Here is a 27,471-nt window from a genome sequence, read left to right on the forward strand (position 1 = left end):
GTATGCAGCAGCATATAAAATGGAGTGCATCACAGAAGAGACTGGCAGGCTCTAGTTCAGAGCAGACACTACCTAACAGGTCTAGGTCTGTGCCTCAGCATGTTTTAAAGTCAACTTGAGACCAGATGATGGGTAGAGAGGGAAAAATGGTTCTCTAGAAACTGTCAGTATAATCGAAGTGAGAGATTAATCACATCTCCTTAACTGACTAATCTTCAGGAAGCTGAGGCAGACACGTACATCTGTGAATAAAAAGAGTACCTTGAATAACATCTAAAGCAAGCACTACTGTGTATCCCACACTCTTACTCCCCCTGCAAGTGCACCTGCACACACATTGACCAATAAGCTCTACAAATACTTTGTCAGCACTATTTCGATACAAAAATTGCTCAAGGCAAGTGATGTTTAGCATAAGTTTATTTGCACAAGAATTTCAGCATCATTTAAGTCCAAAACCCAGTTTCCAAGAGTGACAAGTGAACACCACAGTGCAGAACAGTAGACAAAGTTACGGTGACCAGTCTCACATTTGGGCTCATCCAAGTATTTGTCATACCTTGTTTTGCCAGCTTGAAAAAAAAAAAAAAAAAAAAAAAGTACTCACTTCTTCCAAAGAGATATGAGACAGATTTTCCAAGAGCTGACTTCTTTTAATAATAGTAAAAAATAATATAAGAAAAAACAAAGGACAAAGGCCTTCTAAATTTCAACAGAAAGTGCATTTTTAGTTGGAGAGACAAGCCCAATCCAGACACTTCAGTGAGTGGCTGCCTCTTCCAATACAAGTGAGAAAAAACAGAGTGCTCCAACATTCCAAGGCTTCTACAGCTATAGCCCAGCATCCTACCTTATTTCTAGTTTCACTGAAATTAAAAAACATATATGAAGTACATTTAACCATGTTGAGTAAGACTTAGATGAAAAGGGTAGAAGTTTTACTACTCATTTGGCTCTCCCAGTGCCCAAATCAGACCAGGCTGCCAGTGACTGTGGTCAACTTACTGCTCATTCCTGTGCCTAACAGTTATGGCACCCTGACTAAGTTGAGTGAGAGGGATAGGAAACAAGTACCATCAGTACACTGACAGCTTAAAATTAATGCAATTTGCCCAGGTTCTCTTCTAAGAGGCCTTTTCCCAACTATTCATATAGTGATAAGCAGAGATCACTACCAACATCAATGGTTATTCTAGCAATCAGAAATCCACAAAGCCTAGGCACAAAAGATACCGAATGCTTAACCTCAGAACTCAAGTCCAAAATATGTGTTTTCAGTTTCAATGAAAACTTCAGGTATTTGGACTAGATTTAAATACTACCTACTGCTTTGTAGAAGAGATGACTAATGTTAAAGCACAAGGATCTTTTGAAAGATGGTTATTCAGAAGCAAGCAGTAGTCTTCAACCTCCAGCTTAGTGATTGATTGAACTAGTTGACTACAAACACAAGAACAACTAAATCTTGAGCTTAGGGAGCTGACAAATTGTCAGTGACCATGGATCAGCACAGGGATCTTACTAAAGTGACTAAGACCCAGTCTACTACTAGGTCTCCTTGATAGCATCTCTATAAAATAAAAAAGTCTATCTTACGGTGAGGAAGTCACACCAATAAACCTGCAAGTCAAAGGAAACTTGGCAACAAGTGCTGACAACAGAGGCTTAAACTTCAAACTGGCTTTGTCCAGCAGTGCTTATAAGCTATGCAAAGAAAAACAGCTATTTTATACCACAGTCTAGTTTAGAAGCCTGGTCCTGAGGAATGATGCACTGATACAAGACTTGCAGTCCAGTGTTACTGCAGCTTTGTTTTAATGCCAGTGCCCAGAAGGAATGTATCAAGGTAACAGTCTGAGTATAGTAGTCTTTCTCTAACATCCGCTTGACGCACAAGGGGGCAAAAGAGCTTAGAACAGGTTTGCAGAGGTGTCATTTAGCACTGAAGGGTGACTGAATCAAGCAGGCAGCCTAGACTGTCATGACTGAGGTCATCATTTACCTAGTGCTCATTGTCAAGTTACCCTTGCTACAGGGGTCACCATAAACCTGAACCCAAACCAGCTAATGCACAGCAAACTAAGCCACTGCCATACGTACCATCAAGCCACTAGGACAACCTGAAACAGAAAGGGGTAGACTGCTTGCAACACAGTGATGGAGAGCTATCGAGTACACCAGCACTGCCTGCCAAACCGGGATTATTTTGAAGGCAAGGAGACGGTGTTCCAGCAATCCTTTGTACTCAGGGGGCAATGCCATAGGTAGTGTGCAGGTTCAGGACTCAATTTAACTATTCGAGAGCTTAATAGCTAAGAGCCAGGAATCAGTATTTCTAATGTGCCAGAGCATCTTAAGAAACACAGGGAACACAGCAGTCCTGCAAAGCTTAAGCCCAGGCAGTCAGCTGTTCAGAGAGCAGCCACTCAATGTGAAGCTTCCTTAGAGGCCCCAGCATCAAGTTACATTACCAAAAGCACAGTGGCAGGAAGCTTAACTTCTCCATAGCTCTATCTCACTAGGAATCCATTACAGCCTTTTTCATAGCATTTCCTTTACTAGGAGGTGTACCTGGCCTGATGTTCAGCAGCCAAGGCCTTCAAAGACCAGTAAAACATAAGTCTGTGTTTCCAGCTTGGGAGGACTCCTCCTGAGCATCTCACCACTTCTTCCACAGGAGCTGATGCACAGAAACAGTTTCTAAAGATCAGCCAGGAGATCACACAAGATAGATACCTGAGCCTAAGTTATCTGATATGCAAATCAAACACCTCTCTAGGCAATGATTTACTTCTGCAATGGCTATAGCATAAGGTGGCTTTAAAAACATCTACACAAGAGACGGCAGCAATTACAAACTCTTAAATCTTCTTTCTAGTGACACTCTATACTAGACCAAGTATTGCTTTGCATGCAGAAGTTATTCTTGCTAGGATTGCATTCCAGCAGTAAGCTTGCACCAATTTTAACACACGTGACAACACTGGCATCATGTTAGTTTTTAAAAAGTCAAAGTCTTCGGTGAGAGACATCTTGTCTGCAAGCTACACCAAGTCAAAGCCTGGGTTTGCTTTCAAGTTTAGCTACTTTGGCTGACAAATGGGGAAACCTTTAATGAAAAAAAAAAAAACACAAGAAATTTCACCAAATTATTTGTATATTTGCTACTGAAGTTGCTTACAAAACCATTCAAAAAATTAAGCTAAAGCCTGCTTGGTTACGTATAGTCTGCTTTGTAGATTGCAACCCTCCCTGCCTTCCTAAGCTAAGTGAAAATCTGAACACAAGAGTAGCCTCGCTGCTCCATTGAGGCAGTGTTTATGAAGTAGTTATGAAAAGTGAGAGAACTTGCAATGTGACTAGAATCTTTTGGTCCTGTGATGAACCAGCAGTTTTTACAGCCATTTAAGTGATGCGCTGCTGATGTTTCCACCTTGAACAGCAATCCAACACTGGTGCTGCTTTCTGCTTTACCTTTTAAGCTTAAATAATTTGTTTCATCAGGCACTTTGGTCTCACAAGCTTGCAGAAACAGCTAGAGATAATAGAGATTCAGTAAGTAAGCATTCTTGAACATTGCAGTAAATAGCTCTAAGATTTGCCTTTCTAGTCTACCTATCTGGTTAAGCAAAAGAAAATTCATATAGCAAATGATTTTGAATTTACTATTGTAATTCAGTGAAAATCATCCAGTTAATATACCACTTTCTAACATCACTATATAAATAACTGGGGAACTTTTAGGCTTCTTTATAAAGCACAGGAATCTCAAAGCAGCAAGTTCAGCACATACCCTTCAGGAAGGTCAACCCCCTATCCCTCGAAGGGAGTGCATACTCTTCCAGAGGCTACTTTGAAAACAGGCCCAGACTTTCAACACATACAGCTTCTGTGGTGAGCTCTGCTTAGGGTTTATTTATCCATTCAAGTGAGGTTTAAGACCAGCAAAAAGGAAAAATTTTACTCTAACTGCTCAAAATACCATCTCATGCAGTGACCAGGTGATAGTGATAAACTAAGTGGTGACAGAAAGACAAGCCTTCAGGACCTGCCTGAAGTTGTACAGTAAGAAATTCATTTTAGGAGGCACTTTTGGAATTCATACTGTGACAGGAATGCACATAACCCTGCAGCTCACAATGTTTTGGGCTTGGGGTGTTTTTTTGCTGGGTTTTGGTTTGGTTGGGTTTTTTGAGGTTTGGGGGTTTTTTTGGTTTGTTTTTTGTTTGGTTTTTTTTTTTTTTTTTTGCTGTGGACCTGTGAAGAAGAAAATTGGGCCAAACTCAGTAGAAGAGTTGTGTTACTTTCCAACTGTGCTAAAAACTGTTTTGAAGGATACAGTCAGAAAGGCTTTAGCTTGATCCTGGACTCAAGAGTACTTTTCCATCATAAATATTCAAACTGTGGTTTCAACTCTATTTAAAGCTTCAATTCATAATTTCAAGGATGTTTTGCATAGCCAAGTTTTAGATTGTATTTTGGTACACGTTTAGAGATGCCACCTCCCAGATTTTGGTACTCAAGAAAAATTTAGCCAGCATATGCTTTAGAGATAGACTTAGGAATCCATCTTCAACTTCCAAGAAATTAATCCTGAACTTGAGGTGGGACCACATATCTGTAGGTACTACAGGAAACAACATTTAGGCCCTCTACAAGACAGACAGTACCCATACCGTTACCACCTCCACACAGCCAGAAAGTGAAAGCAACCCAAGCATGACATGCACCCATTCTTTTAGTTTAGTCTATTAGTTCAATAGAAGTTTGGCCAGAACTTGAACTGAGGAAGAATAACTAGGTTATGCAATAGAAAGCAGAGTTTTGCTGCTACTCCAGGTGCAGCTTCCGCACAAGGCATTTTACAGTCTATTAACTAACCCAGTTTACTGGATACTCCACTTAAATCACATCTGAATAGCCACTTCCAGAACTAGTACAGAGTTTCTTAACAATTCCTCTTAACATTTCACTGCTGGTTCTCTTCTTCCAATGAAGAGATAATAAGGTTTCTTGGCATTTGTAGAGATACACTGAAAGGTTCATAGCAGGTCATCTGGTTGCATAATCCCACTGCACACCAGAAATGGACAGTTCAATGCAGTCATGCTTCCATTAGAAAACACCCAGCTGGCAGTTATTACTTATCTATATATACACACTCAGCATCTTGGCATTCAGTAGCCTCCATTCAGGAACACTCGAGTGAAGCCATCAATTGCAAGGCAACCAAGTGGGGTAGGACTGGCTGTACAGCACAGGAGCACTTGCGAGATAGTAGTTGCTGAAGTTTACATCACTAACATAAGGTGCTGGCTGGTAGTAACAGGTAACATTAGTGGCATTAGGGATGACATTTTGTTCTGCCAGCACTTTGAGTGCCAGCAGAGAAATCAAATTGAGAGTCTGCCTTCGCTCATGTCCCATGAGACAGACTGTGCTCTCATTCACCACCCTGCGCAGAATCATGAGGTAGTCGTATTTGCTCCTCTCTTCTTTGGAGAAGTGGTTCTGGAGGTAGGTCTCTAGCTTGCGCTGCTGGTCCAGGATGTCTGGGAAGTCTATGAAGAATCGGGAGCACATGTAACGCTCTAAGGTTTTGATCTCATCCTTATCCATGGGCTTGAAGTCTCGTACTAAGAGGTTACTGTACTTCAGAAGCCCACCACCTCGGATCTCTTCAGGATTTTTGGTAGCTATCAGTTTGTTCTGGAGGTGGTCAAAAGCTGCTTCAAAGTCTCCATACATGCTCTCCCCGATCACAGTTGGATGGAAGTGCTCTGACATGGGGGTTTCTGAGTAGTCGTAGTAAAAGAGCAGGGAGTCCAGTATGATTTGGAATGAGTCCACACTGAACTCAAACTGCCGTCGTATACAGTCTACAAACTTCAGCTCCACATTTCTGCCATGCTTGTTGGAAAGTGATATTAAGCTCCAACGGTCAGTCCCTGTGTACACTTTCACAAGCTTTTGGATGTAGGCTTCCTTCAGTGTTACAGGACTGATTTTTAGCTTGCTTACTCCTTCCGGCAAGAAATTCAAGAGAGATCGCAAGACCACATCTCGAACTAACTGAAACTCTGCCTCACTTGGAAGAGAAACTTGAAAAATGAGATCCAGGTCTTTGCATCCCAGCCCGTTATCCTTGACCAGGACATGACCAGCTGCAGAGCCATTCAGACGGGCATCACGTACCACAATGCCTGCTTCACTCAGCCTACTCCGAACTGTCTGAACAATGTCCTTCAGGGTTATCTTCAGCGTTGGGAAGTTACCTCGTCCATGGATTGGAACCACCTCTGTAAGAACCTCATGCAGACGGCTGACCTGCTCCCAGTTCAGTACACTGCATGACATGCAGTCTGCTGTGTTACTTCCTTTGCCTGCCATCTTAAGGCTTTTCTTCTCCAAAGAAACTGTAGGGAGGTAAAATATAAAAAGGAAAAGACAAATCAGACTTTCTGTTTATGTTTCCTAGGCACATTCCTAGGTTCTGTTTTTCTGCCTATTCACACAGACAAATTAGAAGGAAGTAATTCTGTGTACTAATGATTATCAGCAGGCCTTCCACCTGACATGATACATAGCTTCTCTATTGGCGCAAGCAGAAAAAAAATTTAATTGACATTGTTTTTTGGCAAGTTAGAGTTACTTCAGAAAAGCACTTTATATGAAATGGAAATTATCAACAAAGATAACACAAAAGCTTTACCCAAGTTTAAAGTCATCTGCAGCACCAGCTGAAGCCAGAAGAGCTGCAAAGCATTTTTGAAAGTAAAGTTTTGAAGTTGTTTCATGATATATGTAAAGCTCAAATTGCTCTCTCCAACTAACACAACAGTAGAAGACACTCAGGTGTTAGTTTCAGGGCTTAGACATCTAGTCCACTGAAAGCACTTAAATTATGCCAGAAATAGAAGATTTCTTCCTTTTCATAAAAGACTTTTCTTTCCGTACCATCCAGCATCTATGTCTTATAGGATAAAGGCCAAGTACATCTTGCTCCTGCAAAAAGCTGCAGCACTTCAGCATCCTGGACAGAACTTCAGCTGCAAAGTCAGGTAACATTCAACTTGGACTCTAGTCTTTGTAAGCAACTCTTTTCTTCAGAGACACTGCCTAACCAAACCACCTCTGTGGAAATATTCATACCTGCCCCAACTTTTGCTCATTTGTGAAGGGTAAACAAGTTTATAAGAGCTAGCATTATATTCAGATGATGTCTATCAAGTTAGTGTTACTCTTTTAACAATGAGAATCTCACTAACCAGACTTGATCACAGCCTTACGTGAACATTTAAGCACAAGAGAGTGACCTGCTCAGATGTGGCAAGATTCCTCAAGTTGCTTGTCTTTTACATGTAAGCATGTAGATACTTACATATGTTCTACAGTCATGCAACTCCAACTGGTATTAATACTGTTTTTTTAAGTGTTCCAGGTTTCTATTGTAGCCAGGTGCTTCCTGACAGCTAAAGACTAATTGAAGCCTCACCTTCTTCTGCCCCAAGTACTTGTGAAGACTGCAGCTGCCAAGGTCAGACTAAACAAACTTAAGCAAATTAACTCTTGCCTACCAAGAATGTTTTAAAACCCAACCATATAGTTTCCTAACATGCAACAACATGTTTAAATCAACAACATTTTTTAATCAAGTGTCAAAGAATAGCTATTGTCATCTCATGCCTCTCCTCTTCCAGCTTTTAGTTTTTGAGCAGGTCATTTGACCCATCACCATCTCTGCAGGAGAGTCACATCCTAGATCAAATACACAGTAAGGTTAAAATGCTCCTGGGGAACTTTCTTCTGTCCTTGAGTATGAGCTGCTGCATCACGAACTGTGCTGCTTTGGGTTTCATCAGCACCAGCAGGCACAACACAAAAACACTGTGACTCACAAGATGATTAAACTAGGATAAATCAAGAGGATCTCCAAGCTCAATCCTTAATGCTCCAACACAGCATAAACCCAAAGGCATCAAGCCTGCCAGAAGTTTCTCAGACACTTCAAGTGCATTAAAGTATATTTCCATTGTGAACTCCCTGTATTTCCATTATATCCTTCAGATCACTAAAGAACACAAAAATCTTCTATCTAAAGCTGCAAGTGCTTCCAGCTACTACCTCTGAAAATGTTCCCTCTCCTTTTTCCTGTTTGTAGCCCTCTCTGTGGCTTAGGCAACACACACAGCTCACCCAGTAACCAGAAAGGACTTGGACCAGTGCTTCCCACCCACACACAGTTAGTTCTGCTTGGTGATCCTCACCTAGGAGAATAACGCACATTGCTGCCCCTGGGGGAGGAAGACAAAGTTCTTTCATTTCCAGTTCAGCAGAGAATTTAATTCTCAAGCAGTCAACCTCCAAAGCCTTCCATTCCCAAATCACTCGCATTTACCTACTCAGCAAGGTTTACAGTAGTGACTTCAGTATATTTGGGATGTTAGTAGTTTACATACTTCTTGTTTCACCACCGACCATTCCCAGCACAAGAAAATCTGACACCTAAAGATACTCATTCCCAGGGAATGAAACCACTATGGAAGCAAGAGACACTAAGTATCTTTACCAGTAAGCGTAAAGAGTGTTAATCAGAGTCAAAAGGAGCAAAGACAACACACCTTCGCCTTTGTCACGATGAGGTGTGTTATTCTGCAGCAGCAATTTGCCACTCTAAGACATAACTTGACACAACACCCAAAAAAATGCAGGTGCCCGTCCCCTCAGGGTCACGGGTCCCCCTCGGACCCCAGCGGCGCTGAGGGCGGGGAGGTCCGGCTCCCTCCGTGGGACGTTCATCCCTTCACCGGGATTCAACGGAACCCGCGTTCTGCCGTTTTAAATATCAACAACCATTACAGAAGCGTTACCGAGCGCTCGCTCCCAGGACAGCCCGCACACCAGTGACCGTAACCCCGCCCGCCCCGCCCGGAGAGCAGCCCGGAGCCCCGCTCACCTCAGCCGCGCCGCGCACCCCGAGCGACCGCGCCAGCCCCGCCACTGCCCGCGCCCGCCCTTTATGGCCCTTTATGGCCGCCCCGCCCCGGCCCGCCCCGCTCGGCCCGGCCCGCCCCGGCCCTCCCGCCGCAGCGGGGGCGGCTCTGGCCGCCGGTCCGGCCGCCGGTCGGCCCGGGGAGCCCCGCGGCGGTCGGGATGGGGAGAGGACGGGGGGGGTCGCCCGCGCCCTGGAACCCTCAGCCCCCACCTCGGGGACTCGCCTCTCAGCCTCCCCGCACAGGGGGAAACTTTTCAAGGGCCCCTCAGTTCAGGAAGGACATTGAGGTGCTGGAGGGAGTCCAAAGAAGCGCAGTGCAGCTGGTGAAGGGTCTGGAGCACCAATCCTATAAGGACCGGCTGAGAGTTGGGGTTGTTTAGCCTGGAGAAGGGGAGGCTCTCTACTACTACCTGAAAGGAGGTTGTAGCCAGGTGGGGGCGGCCTCTTCTCCCAGGCAACGAGTGACAGGATGAGAGGACATAGTCTTACGTGAGCAAGGGAAAGTTTAGGTTGGACATGAGGAAGAATTTCCTCACAGAAAGGGTGATCAGACATTGGAATGGGCTGCCCAGAGAGATGGCAGAGTCACTGTCCCTGGAGGTGTTTGAGGAAAGACCAGATGTGGCACTTTAGTGCCATGGTCTAGTTGACATGGTGGTGTTCAGTGATAGAGTTGGCCTCGATGATCTCAGAGGTCTTTTCCAATCTAATTGATTCTGTGATTCTGAAATTCAGTGGACTATGATGAAGAGCTGACTGAAACACAGCATGGCTTTCCCAAAAGCACCCCATCCCAAACAGAACAACTGTCAGCATAGGTACCAAATGTCCAAGCTCTGCCAAACAGTTTGCTGTGTTGCCTCACCAGAAACAGCCAGACTAGGAGTTCATACAGAGCCTACAAGGATGTGCTTGCAAGGACATGACAGCGTGCATGTGTTGACACAGTGTGCTACTGGAAATCGCAGCTGATGAGCTGTGGGAGGTTCTGGAGACATGGAGGAGGAGGATGAAACAATTGGACAGAAGCAACTTGGAGATGCGGCATCATAAAAATCGGCTGGTGTTCAATAGCACAGGGTGCAAGATTGTGCACTCTGGGGGCAAAAGTTATGATTTCTACTGAGAACACAACATTTCAGCAACACAGGGGAGAAAGGACACAAGGTATTTGCCTTTTGTAGGATAATCAAGACCTACTGGGCTGCGGGGGGGAAGCAAAACTTAACCTAGGACAGCCAGCTGACATAATTCTAGTAGAGTTTTAAAAAGTACTTACAAAGCAATGGCAAAACCACCCCCCTACCACCACATCTGTTACACTGTTTGGTCATACACAGTCAAGAAAAATGAGCTAAAATCTGCACATGCACAGAGAAAAGCTGACCTTGTAAGGGAAAACCGAAAAGTTCTTCTTTGCCTAGCAAACAAAACAGGCTTGCCTTGCTGCACCAAGAAAGCCAAAGCTGAGCAGAAATATAGGAGCGAGTTAGTTAATTTAATTATTTATTTTTCTGCAATAGCCAACCATGGGGATAAATAACAAGAAACAAAAGGAACTATTTAAGTTGAAGTATAACACTGACACGAGAACCAAGGCAAGTTATAATCTTTTTTGTCGGATGAGATAATCATTGATTCAGAGCATCACAGGACGGAGGGAGTGGAATAAAACTAGTTTCAAGACAGAGCTAGAAAAGAAAATATGTAATATGAGTGTCTGTGATGGTACAGAGCTGGATATGAGGATCCAGATCTCTCTCAATATTTTTTCCCTGTGTTTCTAAAATTAGACAGAGAAGTAGGGAACTCAAAGAGAAGTAGCACCAGAAATGAGAGAGGCATAACTGCCAGTAAGGAAATGTCTCACTTGGAGGTTAAAACAGTGAATAATCTCACCATTTAAGAATATTTCTTCAGCAATATTTCTGCATCAAATATTATTGTCTTATGACAACAACTGATTACTTTGAACAGTATATTTTCTGTTGCCCCACAGGCAAACAGCAATTAAATTCCTTTTTGAAAAAAAAGTAATTAGATACCAATATAGGCAAAGATAAACTGCAGCACATACTGCTATTACAGACGTTAAAGTGTTAATCAAAGGTTCATACTTCACATTATTTGTTCACAATTTCTTGTTTCACAAAAAAAGTTTGTGAACACAAAGAGGTATTTCAACTCTGTCATAGGGTGTTTTCTGCATCCTCAACTTGCAGACCTTGAGTATCTGTTGGGGAAGCGCAGCACTCTCTGCAGTAAACTTAGACCTCCTGACCATACACTTGTTCTTTTTAATTGCTTTTCATGGGTCCCACAGAAAGGGTCCAGGGGGTAGGAATTGGAAATGCCATTAAAGCCAACTGGACCAGACTCCTGGGTAAATTGTCAGAATAATGAGGAATGCATCTTTGAGTAATGAATGCCTGGGAGAATGAGCCCATTTACAACCGATGAGAAGCTGCCTTCTGCTATCCATCCACCTGTGTCTGTGCAGTGGATTACAGTGCTGTGAGGATGGAAAACATGGAAGTATACAGCTCACTGCTGGGATGAGAGATTAAAAACCATGGGTTACTGCTCAGGTGTTGTGGCTGCCAAGGTGGCTGACACAGACCCAGACCCAGCTCCAATGTACAGTCTTAATGTTCAACTTCTATTTAGGACTGACTTTCCCTCTGTCAGTTGTAACTCCAGGTCTGGGGAGAAGTAATGGATGATCCCAACCTTTGCAAGCTATCCTTTCTCTAAGAGTGACTGGGATATAGATAAATTCCTGCTACAAGACAGGGAGCAGTGGCAGCCACAGTCCCCCCTCTGCCCTCATACAACTATCATCTCACCTTTCTCTCATAGCTGTTCCATCTCTCATCTCTGTCTGTAGTCCCAGTGTTTCCTCCCAGCTTCATCCCTCCCCTCCTGTCCTGTGGTGTACCCCTCTTCAGGATACACAGCACTGGACCTTTTTCAAAGGGTTTTCAGAAAGAGGATGGGGAATAAAGAAGGACCAGTTGGCTCCTGGGATGGCAGTGTGATGGGGGAAAAGAGTCTGTGAACTGCCAAAATAGAGGCAAGTATGGAGTTTTATTAACACTGTGCAAGTTGTTCATTTTTATCCAGTGAATAGGGCAGCAAATCTGGCAGAAGAAGCCCACTTAAAAGCTTGTAAGTCAGCTCAGTGACCTGGCACTGTCAGATTAGTTTCCTTACGTGATGCATTGCTGAACATAATGTGTCATCATAAATCTTGGTTGCTACAGCTGTTAAAGCCATAAAGTGAAGCAGAGTTATTAATACCCAGTAGTAGTAGCTGTCAGGTTCCATTCTGTAATTGAGCATCAAATCTGCAGTTGTAAAACTCTTCTTTTTTGTCTGACATGTAGAGTAACTGCATGTCTGCAGATGCTTAGAGCGTGGAGACGGTTAGGAACATCCCACCCACACAGGGTTATGATGAAATCTTCCTGCAGAGAATCAAGAGTGAGCTCCTTTCTCTGTTGCTAGCTTCCTCTGTCTTTGAGGTTTCCTGCTGGGAGATGCAGCAATCCTTTCTTCTGATACATGGATGTGGAGTCCAGTATAGATGCACAGACAGTACTAATGCAGGAAGCAGCAGCCTTTCAAAAATCTGAGGTTAAATTTGCTGCTAGAAGCACTGTGACTTCTGGGAATTCCCTGCTCCAAGGGATGAGATGCTACTGTGTAGGACTTCCCAGCTTCCACACAGTTCTGAGCTCAGCAAGAGATGAGAGTGTCCTAGTTAGGACAGCTGAGATCAGTTCATCATGGTGGGTGTAACCCAAAACTGTATTCTATAGCCTTCCATGTCATTTCCCAGAAACTAGACTATTGTTGTCAATAGACTATTTGCACCCTCTGCCCATAGAGCATGGTGGGTGTAACCCAAAACTGTATTCTATAGCCTTCCATGTCATTTCCCAGAAACTAGACTATTGTTGTCAATAGACTATTCGCACCTTCTGCCCATAGAGCCTGACTCCTCAGGCTATAAACTAGGTGTTAAGAGGCCTGTGAGATAGGAGGATGTTTCTGTCCTCACACCCTTTGTGAACCCCCCGCCCTGAGGAGAGTACCAAGCATTCCTGCCTGAACTGGAGGATATATAATCTTGGAGTTTTGGAACATTTTTCAACCCACTCGTGGGATCCAGAGGACGGCTGCATCTCATCGCTCTCAACCAGACTTAGACCACCACTGGACTGCGATCACCAGTTCTGGCCAGACTGCAGCAGCTCTCCCACCAGCAGGTTCTTCCCCTCTCCCTTTACTTTGGACTCAAACAGGGCCCAAGGAACACCACTTTGTTCAGGCCCCAGGGTACTGGGTTATACATTTGGGTTTCTGTGGGTTGAGACCAATTGTTTGTTTGTATTATTGTACTTACTGTATTATTTTAATAAATTGTTATTCTGACTTATAATCTCTCCTTTGAGTTGAGTTCATTCCCCCTGCTGGTTAACTTTTAAACCAGCACAGAGAGACACTCCTTCTCCAAGAGGCAAGAAATGCCACCAGGCTCCTTCACCAGCAGGACTCATGCAAAGTGGGAGCTCCAAATTCCTGCTCCATTTACATGCAAGGAGGACACAGAGACCCAGAGTTGCTGTCTCTCACATATGTCTTTTTGAAGTTGTCCCCACCCATTAGCCCTTTCACTACTTTGCTGCATGCCACCTCTGGCAACTTGGGCTATGGGCTGCAGACTCTTCTCACAAATCCTCTGATATACATTCCCCAAACTGCCTAAAAACCTGAAGGAGCAGAGCCACCCTGCTGTGTGATGAAGCACACAGGCCAAATTTTTCAAGGAGGGAAGAGGTGGTTACATCTCTCCCCAGACCCTGACGCTTTTGCTTCCGCAGCAGGAGACTTGGTTTTGCTGATATGGTTGTGCTGTGAGGATGCAGAGTGGGCAGCCCAGAGAAGCCTGGCATTTTCTTTTGCCTTATGAAGCAGCAGGGCAGACACATGCAGAGATGGAATGCACTTGCTGGAGCAAGTGGGCAGCAGCCCATCATCTGACTTGTTTTTTCCTTGCACCTGAGCTCGCCCCAACTGCTTAATTAGTCACACGGTTTCCTGGCACCCAGGGGAGAACAAACCATCAAAATTTTAAGTGGTAGAGGAGATGATGGGAGGGAGGCAGAGGCGGGGGGAGAACAAGGGTTTGCTAATCAGACTGAAAAAAATATTTACTCCAATTTGGGAGTCATGAGCAAATTCAGGACACACTGCCTCAGGCTGCAGGTGGTAAACACAACAAAGGGGGGTACAGAGAAACAGCAAAGGTTGTGTAGTGTGAAGCCCTTGGGTACTGATTGGTCTGTGGGCTCTGCCCAATGGACTTTGTACTTTCCCCCACTATAGCTTTTCACTTTGAAATCGCATCTTTTTCACGTTCCTTCTCCATCCATGGCTTTAGGAACTGGTACAGAGAAGTGTCACACAGTGACTGTATCAGCCCCTTGCGATTCTGCATCTGCAAGCCCTGCCTGGTTTTTGTTGCAGATGATACTGTTTGTCCCTGCAAATTCACAGATTTGGAGGCTAACAAAGATGATTAACCATCTCTTAGTACTTATATAGTCCCTGGATAATATAATCCCACTGTAAAACTCATAGGCCCTTCAATAACTTGCACTTGTCTGCAGACTTCCTTCAGACTGCTCAAGAGAGGGATAATCTGGTTTTTTGCCATGATATTTTGCTGCAATTGTTATCTGCTTTCACAAGTAAAGGTCCAAACACAGTTTGATTTGGTTTTAATTTCCACCAGTCTTTCTTTTCATTATGGTTTTTTTCACATGCTAGAATACAGGGGCTGTTATTGAAAAGTCTGCATTTTTTAATGCTTTTTCATTAAACCTTTCATTTCTCACTGATGGCAATAGCAACTGGAAAGGGACATTTTGCACAGTTATGTAGCTTAAAATAATCTTCATGGGAGCTGACAGAGACACCCCCTCCTCAGACCCTTTCCTTTGGGTCAGGTTTATGCAATTTAGAACAGATGCATCCAAAGAGGAGATTTCTCTTTGCCTGGGGCAGCTTGCCAGCTGGGCTGCTGCAAAATCACACAGGCACTAGGGTAAGCATGGGAGGAGAAGCAGGATGGCAGCAAACTTGGTGCTATGGACTGGCACTCACAGGAACCTTGGGGCCCATTTGAACTACAAAGAGCCATCTCAATCTGTTCTGTGGGCCAGCGGCAGTACATGGAAACTCTACAGTTCTGGAAGCCATTGTCCCACTGTCCATCTCCCAGCAAGACTGACAACTGCTGGCACTGGTGAGGAGGTGTCCTTGATGATGCTTCATGGGTAGCACCCCCAACAGCATCTCTGTGGTGGCACATCACTCCTGTAGCAGGACAGCTGCTCCGCAGTCCCCCAGATCCATCTGCCTCTCCTGTGGAAAAGGGATAAAAACCTCCCTTCACAACATGTTTCAGTCTCACCCTATCAAGTCTGAGGGGACTGCCATTCTCACCTCCTCCATGGCTAGTCAGCATCCTGCAAGGATCCAGGAAGCCCTTGCAGAGGTTTTTGCAACAGCTCTGCCTACAGCTATCTTGTATAGATCTGTGCTGGAACAATGCTTCCAGTGACAGGTAATTAGGGCTTTCAGGCTCTCCTATCCCATATAGTGAAGACAGGGTAAGGTTCCATGTCCCACATGGGGAGAGCCTTAGCATAGCCCTTCATAATGAAATCTGACATTTTGCCTCTCTTCAGAAACTTGCGAAGTCTGGCCTATGCTGGGTAAAACTTGCAGCTATGAGATCTCTTTGGACAAAAAGGCTTGAGGACTAAGTGAAGAATTGGGATCTCTGGAGACAAGAAAGAAAAGCTAAGTCTGGCAATGCATTGGGTGGTAGTGCCTTGTGCAGGCATTCTGCTAAGAGCTAAGGGAGAGTATCCTTATCTACAAGAGGAAAAGTGAGTGCTCTGTCTCCTTTTGCCATAGACCAGACCTGGACCCTATGATGGGTAGAAAAAGGTGGCTGCACCTGTGTATTCAGTGGCAAACTTTGGAATCAAAGATTTCCAGAGGATGTGGTGCCTCTTGTCTATGCTGCATTGGATTGTCTACACTGTGTTCTTAATCCAGAGGGTGGTTGGGCACTGGAACAGGCTCCTCAGGGAAGTGGTCACAGCACCGAACCTGACAGAGTTCAAGAAGCGAAGCGTTTGGACAATGCCCTCAGGCACATGGTGTAATTCTTGGGACTGTCCTGTGCAGGGACAGGAGTTGGACTTTGATGATCCTTGTGGGTCTCTTCCAACTGAGCATATTCTATGATTCTGTGGATTTCAGCATTGTATACAAGTAATAGCTCAGTTAACAGTAAGAGATCAGAATAAAAATCTGGATTTATTTACAGCTCCTGTTTAAGACTTCAAAATCTACTTGTTGCATGAGGGCTACTATGAAACAAAGCAGTGAGGCAGTTTTCAAGCTGGACCAGACATTTGATTTTCAATGGCAAGAACCATTCATGTTTCCAACAAGGCCAATGAGGAATTGTTTGGTCTGGCTTCCAGTTAGGCTGCAATGGGAAGTATAACCAGTTCATAAGGTGTGTGACGAAAAAGCTTCACAGGGATGGAAAACCTGTTACATTAAAAAAGGTGCTTGAAGTTTGAGTCCTGAATGAGAAGCTTCCATCTAGAAAGAGTTACAGTCAAATGCTGTGAGCTTTTGACTGCCCTCCCACTTAGGTAAATGAGACCATGTAACAGACCTTAGCAATAAGCTGATACATTTCCCAGCAAACTTTCCGTGTTCCTGTTTTCCTGTAGGCAAACTCAGCTCAGATGGAGAAATCCTGCTGGCAGTTACCATCCTATAAAGTAGCCAGGGATCAGCAATTGAAGGCTCTTCATAGCCCTGCTCTTTGGTTTTAATCTCCAAGCTAGTATTCACAATCACCTGATGGATCCCAATGTGGCTCCCATAAGCTTCCCAGATAACTGCTCCTTTTCACACCATGTTTGCCATTGGCATCACAAGATTTCTCTGAGTAGTAAGGATAGCAGAAATGAGAACTGGAAGTTCAGACACTGGGTTTTTTTCCTGTGGTGCTCACCTCTGATCTGCTTTTATCTATTCAGGCCCCCACTGAAGCAAAATCCAGGCACCCATCTCGAAAGAGCAGCCCATCAACTCCACTCGGAAGAAACCAGTTACCAGAAAACCACTCTGAGGGTGTCGAAGAGTGGTTTCTACCCCACTTCCAAAGTAAAAAAAAAAAAAATATTGAGAGAAAACACACTAACAGTAGCAAATGGAGGCCTCAAAACCACAAAATTAATTTAAAAATAATGGAATTTTAATAACAACATACTGGGAGATTCTTTAATGATATAAAAAAGGGAGAGGGAGCATGCCAAGAGGATGGAGCCAGGCTCTTCTCAGTGCTGCCAGCCTCTAGCACATGAGTCAATGCGCAGAAAATAATGCACAGGAAGTTCCACCTGAATATGAGGAACAACTTCTTTACTGTGCAGGTGACCACGTACTGGAACGGACTGACCAGAGAGGGTGGGGAGTTTCCCTCACTGGAGATATTCAAGAACCATCTGGATGCAATCCTGTGCCATGTGCTCTTGGATGACCCTGCTTGAGCAGGGAGGTTGCACCAGATGACCTGACCCATTCTATGATTCTGTGGGAACTCTGTGATACGTGTTTCCTGAGCATTTGTAAGGAGATGGGGAGGTAGGAGACACCTTGATTTTGAAAAGGACGGAGGAGAGAACTGCACCGGAACGCACAGATGCGTAAGGATTACAATGGAAGTCAGTAGTTAAACGCCGGCGGGCAAAAATGAAAGCAGCGCCCCGACCCCGGCGCCGGGAGCGCAGCCGCAGCCGCGCCACGCCGAGGGCGGCGCTTCCCCTCACGCCCGTCGCAGCCATGGCGGCGGCGGCGGCGGCTCCCGGCGGGATGGTGGCGGTGCTGCCGGGGCTCTACGTGGGCGGCGCGGAGTCGTGCTCGTGCCCAGAGGCGCTGTCGGCGGCGGGGGTGGTGGCGGTGCTGACGGTGGACGCGGAGGAGCCGCCGGCCGTGCCGGGAGTGCGGGCCATGCACGTCAGGGCGCGGGACGAGCCCGGCGCGGACCTGCTGAGCCGGCTGGACGAATGCGCCGCGTTCCTGGGCGCGGCGCGGGCGGGCGGCGGGGCCGCGCTCGTCCGCTGGTGAGCTCCGGGGCGGCGGCGGCGGCGGGGCCGAGCGCTCCCCGCGGGCCGCGCTGCTGACGGCCTGCCCTTGCCTTGCAGCCATGCCGGCGTGAGCCGCAGCGTGGCCGTGGTCGCCGCCTACCTGATGAAGACGCAGGGGCTCGGCTGGGAGGAGGCGCTCGCCGCCGTCAGGGCCGCCAAGCCGGACGCAGAGTGGGTGCCCCGCCCGCGCCCCCCGCGCCGCGCCCGCCCGGCGCCCCCTCACCCCGCTGTCCTCTCGCCCCCGCCGCAGGGTGAACCCGGGTTTCCAGGGGCAGCTGAAGCTGTACGAGGCCATGGGCTGCGCCGTGGACAGCAGCAGCGTCCTCTACAAGCGGTACCGGCTGGAGATGCTGAGCGAGAGGCTCTCCGGTGAGTGGGAGCGGCGGGTGCGCGGAGCGAAGCCTGGGGCAGTGTTTGAAGTGGGGCCTGTCTGTCCCGAAATGAACACAGAAGGCCGTGTAAAAGAGGGTTGGCTTCGAGTTTTACCCTCAAAGCAGCCGAGCCAGGAGTTGGCCAGGCAAGCGTTTACATCGTGCTGACCCTAGAGAGCCCCAGCTCGTCAGTGGAGAAAAAAATGTGCCTTTGAGAGATGCCTGAGAAATAAGATCCGTAAGGTGCTGTGCTTTTTAGCAAAGTGCAAAAATGTTAAAGGTCAGTTTGATACATTTTGTGATTTTTGTGTCTCTGGCAAAGCAAACAACATCCTCAGAAAAGAAGTCAATGAGATTAAAAAATTAAAAATAACACACAAAACTTGAGATGAAGTTGAAATCTGAAGTCAACTTTTATACTTCAATTTGCCAGAGGGTAACTGTATTAAATGTGTGTGCATATGTGTAATTTTATAATAAAATAATAATCTGTAGCTTTTCTTGCAAGATCTTGGTGTTGCATACTCAGCATGACAGTGCTGTCACCCTTTAAGTGTCATTGTCTTTAGCAGTTCCCATTTGTAAGCTGACTTTCTGTATTGCGTGCACTAAAACATTGGCAGAACTGTTCCAACACCTCCTCTGCCTTTACTTTCTGTTTAAGTAATAAAATAAAGCAAATTACAGCTATTTTACCATTGTTAAGGCCATAGTCTAGATATCAGTTTCTTGCGTTAAGGAAATCCCAGTCTTAGGTGTGGTGGGATGAGGCTCTTTCATTTTTAGCTTAATCTACTGGAACTGGTGAGAGGAAAAGGAAAGAGAAGAAGGTGGGTCCTGCATGCTGGGGCTGGGGCAGAGGCGCAGTCCTGTCTTGTTCCCAGGAATGCAGTGTGGCTGATTTGGTCTGATCCACAATTTGTTACTGACCCCTCTGCAGAACCTCAAGACTTGCCCCGAGAAGTCTTTGCTGTTGATCCAACCAGTATATGTCAAACTCCAAACACAGAAGTTCTCTACAGGTGCAGGAAATGCAGGTACTTTATATATATAAATAATTATTCATATATATATATATACATAAAAAATACTTTGTATTCCTCCTTAAAATGTCATTGTGGAATCCACTCAAGAGAAGAAGTAGATCAATGGGCATGTCATTATTGTAAAGTCAAGGATGAGCTGTTGCCTAAGTTTCCATACTGTTTGTGCCAAAAAGAAATCAAATCAAAGTACAAAATGCAAACCTTTTCACAATTTGTGATGCAGCACTGGTGCAGTCTCACCTGCCATGTTCTGTAGGCAAGCATGATTCCACTTAGCTTTATGGAGTCTTTGCTCCTAAACCTTAACTTAGAGTTTGAGTTTTGACTGTCGGTTTCTCCAGAAGAAACTTCTGGTAGATTTGGGGATTTGGTGAATTTTAACTACTTTTTATGGATTGCTTAAAGGGAAATTGAATAACCCTGCTGTGGCCTGAGTGTAGGTTTATTCAAGCGTATGACTGTAGATTTTAGGTTTTACTAGACAGGAATCATTTAAAAATATAAAAGACAGCATACAGCTCCGGGACAGAGTCCCGGCCTACACAAATCCTGGAGTTGTTAAGCAGCAACCTTGAATGGAGGCCTGCAAGCCTTCTACACTAATTTTTAAAAATGTCGGATTTGTACTCCTGTGTAATTACTTACTGTCAGGAAGTTCATATCCCTGTTTTCTATTGTCTGTAGATTTCCCTATTTTAAAAAGTGACATTTATTTTGTTTCTTTCCCCCCCCCCTGTGTCATGGATGGCAGACGCGCTCTGTTCCGTAGTTCCAGCATTTTGTCCCACACGGAGGGAAGCGGACCAACAGCCTTTGCCCACAAGAGGATAACAGACTCTGCACGGCTTTGTGGCAATGGCCATGAAAAGTGCACCTCTTACTTCATTGAACCTGTGCAGTGGATGGAGCCAGCATTGCTTGGAGTAATGGAAGGACAGGTGGAGCATGCGCTTTATTTTTTTGGTTTGTTTGCGTTTTTTTTTTTTTTCAAAGGCAAAACAAACTCTGTCTGTTCCCTGAAAGAAACAAAGAAACCTCCCCCCCCGCCCAGGGACCTGGGTCTCCCAGCCTTTCTGGCATGAACTTTGCAGCTTATGGACAGATTCTTAAATGTAAAATACCCTTTTACAAGGAAATGAGCTGTTGCTTGGGTTGGGCTGAGAACACCAGGGTATTGGACAGGGTTTATCTGCTGTTTGTTTTAGTATGAGAAACATTTGTGGGACTTAAAAAACCCATTGTGGTCTCAGGCTGACTGAGTCTTTCTCTACCCTGGTAAAACTGTCCTGGAACCACACCAGGTCCCAGCAGCTGCATTTCCACACCATCCCTTCTGCCAGCACAGCTGCCTGCTACACCTCAGGGCTAAACAGCAGTACAGCCATCCCAGTCTACCTTTTGGGTCTGTTTTTAACGAGATCTACATCTCACGTGCCTTAGACCGAGTCCTGTGTTCTTCTTGCAGCTTCTGTGTCCCAAATGTGCATCGAAGCTGGGCTCCTTCAGCTGGAGGGGTGAGCAGTGCTCCTGTGGCCGCTGGGTGACACCAGCCTTCCAGATCCACAAAAGCCGAGTGGATGAAGTGAGGACGCTGCCAGTTGGTAACTTCCAAACTGCCAAAACCTGAACTCATCACTTCACTTGATGGATTTCTTAATATCCACAGAGAACTACTGGCTAGTCTGTGGTTGCCAGGAATGAGCTTGTGACTTCTACCCCTTTGTGAGGTGGTAGAATTACTTGAACACCTTCAGCTTGCTGTATCTCTTAATATATTACATAAAATATCAGAACACTTTCTTCAAAGAGGTGTTACATAGTGGTCAATGTACAAAAATGCCCAAATGTGATGCTTTTAGTATATTCTTAATTAATCTGTTGCTGTTTACGGAAGGCCTCAACTCCTTATTTAAAAGGAGTTGCTGTGGGGGGCAGTGCTGCTCGTCTTCTGATCCCAAAGTTCCAATTGGTTTATCTGAAACACACAGCTGATATTTTAGGGGTATATTTATACCACAGCATGAGGTATACAGCAGGGAAAGATTTTAAGGCTTAGCAAAGTACCATAAAGTGGTTCAATTGCAATTGTTGCATTAACGTGCATGGCAGGTACTAGCAGCAAAAGGCAAGCTTACAGTTACACCTTTTTTGTAATAAAAGTAATCCTAAAAATATCTCCCCCAAGAGTACTTACTGCATTATAACTCTTTCATGTAATGTCCAAGGAGATTCCTGGAGGAATAACCCCAAGTACCAGTACACGCTGGGGGCTATCTTGCTAGAGAGCAGCTCGGCTGAGAAGGACCTGGGAGTCTTGGTGTATGACAAGTTGACCATGAGCCAGCAGTGTGCCCTTGTGGTGAGGAGGGCAAATAGTGTCCTGGGGTGCATCAGGAAGAGTGTGGCCAGCAGGTCAAGAGAGGTGATCCTCCCCATCTACTTGCCCCTAGTGAGGCCACATCTGGAGTACTGTGTCCAGTTCTGGGCTCCTCAGCACAATAAAGACAAGGAGCCACTGGAGAGGGTCCAGTGGAGGGCCGTAAAGATGATTACAGGTTTGGAGCATTTGTCTTATGAGGAGAGACTGCAGGAGCTGGGCCTGTTTAGAGAAGACTGAGAGGGAATCTCATCACTGCATATAAATATCTCAGTGGTGGTGCCAAGAAGACAGTGCCAGTCTCTTCTCAGTGGTTTCCAGTGACAGGATGAGGAACAATGGCCATAAACTAAACCACAAGAAGTTCCATCTCAATATGAGTACGAAATTGCCACATGAAGGGTGGCAGAGCACTGGAATGGGCTGCCCAGGGAGGCTGTGGGGGGAATGTCTCCCTCTCTGGAGACATTCAAAACCCACCTGGATGAGTTTCTGTGTCACGTGCTCTAGGTCACCCTGCCTCAGCAGGGGGGTTGGACTAGATCTCCAGAGGTCCCTTCTCACCCTAATACTTCTGTGATTCTGCAAGCTGTACTGGAATGGGAGAACTGAAGTAAAGCATCCCTGCCCCACTGCTGCTTAAAGGTTTAAAGAAATCCCTAAACTGATGAAGTAATTTTTTTAAGCAAGCTGTGAGCTTTCCTGATGGTCTGCTACATACACCACTGTGGCACAGGTTGGGTTTGACATAAGAAAACAGGACAAATAAGACCTACTTTAAATCAATTTTATTTTCATTGACTTCAACAATTTTTTTAAATTTATTTTTTTTTTTTACACAATTTCCAGCAACATACATTATGAAATATACAAGATAAAGTAGGTGGTGGGGTTCTGCCCATCTTGTAATTCCTCCCACAGCTGTGGAGGGAAGACTTGCAGGACACAGTGAACATCAGAATCTCAACACTGAAAACAGACACAAAACAAAAGAGACAAAAATATATATGAAACTGTTTGAACTGGTCACACTTCAGGGCCAGGTACAGCACAATAAATATTAGAACTGCATTATCTCAGACATCTTCTGTAAAGTTTATAACATCTTCTATTTAAAGAGATAAGAACATCTGGTTTCTAGCATGAAATGCTACATTGTACAGTGGTGAAGGGTACAAATGATGAGGAGCCCAGCAAGGGCTTGGATGGTGACCATTCATTCACACATGCTCATTGATAAAATAAGCAGCATACATCAAAAGTTTAGTGAGCTGTAAACTTAAGCGTTCACTACCAGAACATCAGCTGGAGGAGCAGTTTCTTTTGGGAGAACCAAAACCAGTTAATCCCTTTAAGTTTCAGCTGGGCTCTCCCCTGACAAACAGTGGGTTGATACCATAATGGAAGTGGCAGCATTTGGTCCATAGCACAAGATCCCTTTGCGTCACTACTGTTCAAAGCTGGCGGCCGGTGGAAATACTTCAGTGCAGAATCGAACGCGTACGGAGGCACAGTGTCACCAACAACAGGTACTGTCTCGGGACTGTGACAAAGCAGCAGATGGCAGCTGGAACCCAGCTGGGCACAGGGTGCTGCACAGCCAAGTAGCACTGGATGCCACCTGATGCGAGCAAGAGGGAGAGACTGGAGAGGATGCCAGCATTTCTCTCTCTCGCTCTGCAGCAATGGGATGAGTGCTGGGCTCGGGGACTTTGACAGAAAGGCTGTCCTCTGCTCATTCCTCACCTCATTCTAATTTTGCCAATAAACGAGCTCGAGAGACAGCAGTTTTCAGCTGCTTGACAGTGCTTCCAGAGCACAGAGCAGAAGACCAGAGTCACTGGTTTCTCTTGCATCGTAATCAACAAAGCAGGAGTAAATACATTTTGTACTCGTCAACCTTCCCCTGTTCATCCCCCATCCCCAGTTTAGCATCATACATTCCTCTTTCACAGGAACTGGGGACCTTCTGTGCCACCACCCATCAGGCCCTGTGAGCACAGGTGGAGGAGGAAGGCTAAACACGCGCTTTCCTTTCCTTGGCATGACCCAGGCATTGCACTGGGGGGCAGCTGCACTGGCAGACAGAGCACCACCAAGGAAGGACTGCGTTCTGGTCCACACATGTGGCATCACCGTGACTTGCCATCTACGTCCTGCAGTACATGGCAGCAGTCACAAGCTTCACAAACTACAGCAGCTGAGTGTCACGAAGTTTTATGGGGTGAGTGGGAGCCAAGAAGGGAAAATCCTGCTGGAAGCTAAGCACCTATGGCTTTGATTTTAGCTGATTCTGAGTCCAACAGTACTATCTGCACTAAGTAGGAAGATAAAATTGTATTTCTCCAGTGCACAAAATTATACTGGTCACTTGTATGTGCTCATCTTCTAGTTAGTCCCTTCTTGGGGAGAACCACAACTACCACCACATTTCAATACCAACAGACTCAACTGAGAGAAGTTAGAGTAGTGAAGAATTTTTGGTTGATCAACATGTCATCAGAGCATGGTCAAAAATTCCGTTTGAAAACAGGGAGTTCTACGTCTGATAGTCACTTAGCAAAGTGCCAGGTGTAAATGCCCTTACCACTGCCCGCTCGCAATGTACCGCATGGCTGCATGAAGACCTACACCTCCTCTGCCAGTACAGCTCAACTGGTTCCATCCCAAGATGAAAGACTGGTTACCAAGAGAGCTGGGAGAGGAAAGGTTAAATTTTTCCCACCCTAGAAGTGTACAACAGCATTTCCTCACTCAACCAGGCTCATTCACACATCACGCACCATTTCAGACACACAAAGCAATGCCAAATACAAACTAAGAGGAATGTTTTGTAAAGACACTCTCTGAGTATGAACAGGGAAAACATAGGGTAATTTATCAACTCAAGTACTGTTGCATCATTCTTGTAAGGTAGGGAAGCAGAGGAGCTGAGATGAGGAACTGAGAGGACAAAGTGGAGTGGTCACAGAGGTCGAGTCTAGTCTTCCAGACTGCGAAATGCATTCTGCATATCCTCAAACAGCTGAGCATAGTCCGCCTTGATTTTTGTTTCACCGTCTTTGACAGGGTCCTGAAAGAACACAGCAAATAAACAGATCAGTCAGGAAAAGCCTTGTGTACTTAAGACAACCCCACTTTGCCAGTGCTGTAACCTCTCAACCTTGGGATTAACACTTGCTAACTGCAGAGCAAGCATTGTAGCTCTGTCTTCCTCCCATCTGTCTCACAAGCCAGCAAGGTTTAAATCTCATTCTCTTCCCACATTCAGTGAGCAGACAGAATGAATACTGGACCGAGAATTTTTTTTGTGAGCAGTGGTTACTGTATTGAAAAGCAACTGATTTGGAGGGGAATCAACAATACTGAGGGTCTTTGTTAGTGCTGTGTGATTCAAGCGCTGCAATGATTAATACCAGCTCCTATCCCCACACCAAATGCAGTGACTCAAATGCTCTGCTGTACTTTCTTAGGGGTGCATCCCCAGTAAGTGCAAGAGTTACTCTGCCATCACTCAGAAGTTGCTTGGTTCAAAATTAAAATCTATCATGTAATCATAAGAAGCTCAAAACTATCTTTGTACAGCTTCATTTTCTTGGAATACTTTTCATGAAAGACAAAGGCAAAAAATGCAACAATCAGCTTTGCTCTGAGGCTGCAAAGTTTTGTCTGCAAGAAGCATTAACTGCCAGGCTTTGAAATCTGTTCAATGTCTTCACCATTACCCTCTCAAGTGATAAGTTCCTCTGGGCCAGTGCATCTCTTGGGAAACACAGAGGACTTACATGTGTGGATGCACTACTTCTCAAACTGTCTCTCTAAAGTACCCAGACCGCCAGATACAGAACATCTAAACTCTCATACCTTTTAGACTTACCCAGGGGATATAATTTTCCTTTCATAACTATTAAAGGGCCAGCTCCACTTATCATATATTCACCCTCTGGGTCACTTTCTCAGCCACGCTGCCCAGCACTCTGCTGTGTGCCAGATGGCTGCTGGTGGCCAGGGTTTGTAGAGTGTTTTCATTCCCCTGTCTCTACATAACCAGCTCTCAAAGAAGCTCATGTCCCCAGGTGTATCTTGTTATGTTCTTGATGCTTTGAGAATATATTCCAGGGATCTGCCTACTGCAGAAACAAGCCAGTACCCTGCAGGAAGACTGGCGTGCCAGAACTCTTAATTCTAAACAATTTTATCCTAAGGTACTTGTTCTTGAAAGATTTGCAATATTGACTTATGCGAGTTATAACAGAGTAAGCATTATATTTCATAGGCAATATTCCTTAGCTACTTTGACATCAGCCAATATCACAGGTTACTACTGTCCTACCAGTAATTGCTACACCAGCACGCTCTGGAAGAGTTTTAGGAAAGCTGTACCCTAAAACAGTGCTACTGAAGTTACCCAGAGCAGGTGCTCCAATCCACTTGTTTTCTCTTTAGCCCATGTTGAAGTTACTCCTCCCTTTCTCTCCTCCTAGTTGCCTGCCTTCAGTCCTGAAGCCAAACACAGGGCACATCATGTATTATTGCAGGAGACTAGCATTTCTTTCCGTAACTTCCATTTAAAATAGCTTGTTCAACATTTCTATCATTCACTTTTTAGCACATTCCTGGATTTAAAATTCAGGCTGCTTTTATCTGATAATAGTCTCCTTAGAACATGTTATATATTTTTACAGAATTTTATCAAAAAAACCCCCAAGTAAACAGGAAAGGTGCTTGTACTGTTACCATGACTATATGTAACATAAAAGTGGCTGCTGAACGTGGGGTTGCCAAGGCTGTGCAGGCAGCACCACCAGAGCAGATTTCTGTAGCAACTGTTCCTGTACCCACAAACAACTCTTTAGTGTATTCAAATGATGGCAAAGAGTCTCTGTTCACAGACCTTTATCTAAGGTCTTGGACCATCACCATTGAATCACAGCCTTTCAGAGGCCCTGGAAGCTCCCAGAAAGCAGAGCAGCCCACTTCCTTACAAACATACCTTGAACTTCATGGAGGTAAGTCTGTAGAGGATTTCGCTCATGTTCTCTCGGATGATGGACCACGTGATCTTATTGTCACTCTGAGCTGTGGTTTCTACAGCACGGCGTGCCATGTCATAAAATGCAATCATATTGGAAAGCATTCCCACTGTTTTATAGAAGGGGCAGAACCTGATGGAAAAGAAGAAGACCCATCAGGCATCTTGGAACAGTTAACAGGACTAGCCTTTGCTCCTCTGGATTCTCACCTGACAGCAAGAGTACTAGCCTGCTTTACTCCTGGTATTTTTAATATATAGTGTCAAAGGAGAGGAGCTGCCTCAGATAGGTCCCACATTTTTAAACAGGTGAATCACAGGCCAAGGCCAAATCATCCTGAAGTGAGGTTTCTGAAGTAGCACCCAAACACTGGGCAGAACAGGAGAAAGCAGGAACCACTG

The 27,471-nt window shown here is 45.2% G+C and overlaps 3 protein-coding genes across 7 annotated transcripts in view; 1 reads left to right on the forward strand and 2 right to left on the reverse strand.

Annotated features, from left to right (window-relative positions):
• Nucleotides 1–402: 402 nt before the first annotated feature.
• TENT5C (terminal nucleotidyltransferase 5C) lies at nt 403–9,425 on the reverse strand. 4 transcript variants are annotated; one of them, XM_051779366.1, is made up of 2 exons: nt 9,406–9,425; nt 403–6,416 (listed from the first exon to the last, which is right to left on the reverse strand). In XM_051779366.1, exon 2 carries the CDS (start codon nt 6,388–6,390, stop codon nt 5,215–5,217), a length of 1,176 nt encoding a protein of 391 aa, XP_051635326.1. In that variant the 5' UTR covers nt 6,391–6,416; nt 9,406–9,425; the 3' UTR covers nt 403–5,214. The 4 variants fall into 4 exon arrangements, with proteins under 4 accessions (XP_051635326.1, XP_051635324.1, XP_051635323.1 ...); XM_051779364.1 differs by lacking the exon at nt 9,406–9,425 and adding an exon at nt 8,957–9,079; XM_051779363.1 differs by lacking the exon at nt 9,406–9,425 and adding an exon at nt 8,622–8,820.
• An 8,490-nt stretch (nt 9,426–17,915) lies between these two features.
• Nucleotides 17,916–22,882, forward strand: DUSP12 (dual specificity phosphatase 12). The gene is made up of 6 exons (XM_051780338.1): nt 17,916–18,219; nt 18,301–18,414; nt 18,494–18,612; nt 19,555–19,651; nt 20,412–20,598; nt 21,126–22,882. The coding sequence occupies exons 1-6, from the start codon at nt 17,939–17,941 to the stop codon at nt 21,285–21,287; spliced, it is 960 nt and encodes a 319-aa protein (XP_051636298.1). The 5' UTR covers nt 17,916–17,938; the 3' UTR covers nt 21,288–22,882.
• ATP6V1A (ATPase H+ transporting V1 subunit A) overlaps nt 22,811–27,471 on the reverse strand; it is a 29,204-nt gene continuing 24,543 nt past the window's right edge. For both annotated transcript variants that reach the window (XM_051780336.1, XM_051780337.1), the window contains exons 14-15: nt 27,031–27,202; nt 22,811–25,110 (exon numbers count right to left, since the gene is read on the reverse strand). In XM_051780336.1, the coding sequence (XP_051636296.1) occupies nt 25,018–25,110; nt 27,031–27,202 (265 nt within the window). In that variant the 3' untranslated portion in view covers nt 22,811–25,017. The remainder of the gene's footprint in view (nt 25,111–27,030; nt 27,203–27,471) is intronic.

The sequence above is a fragment of the Manacus candei genome, unplaced genomic scaffold (assembly GCF_025592945.1).
Source record: "Manacus candei isolate 608988 ecotype Guabito, Panama unplaced genomic scaffold, ASM2559294v1 h1tg000014l, whole genome shotgun sequence".
NCBI lineage: Eukaryota > Metazoa > Chordata > Aves > Passeriformes > Pipridae > Manacus > Manacus candei.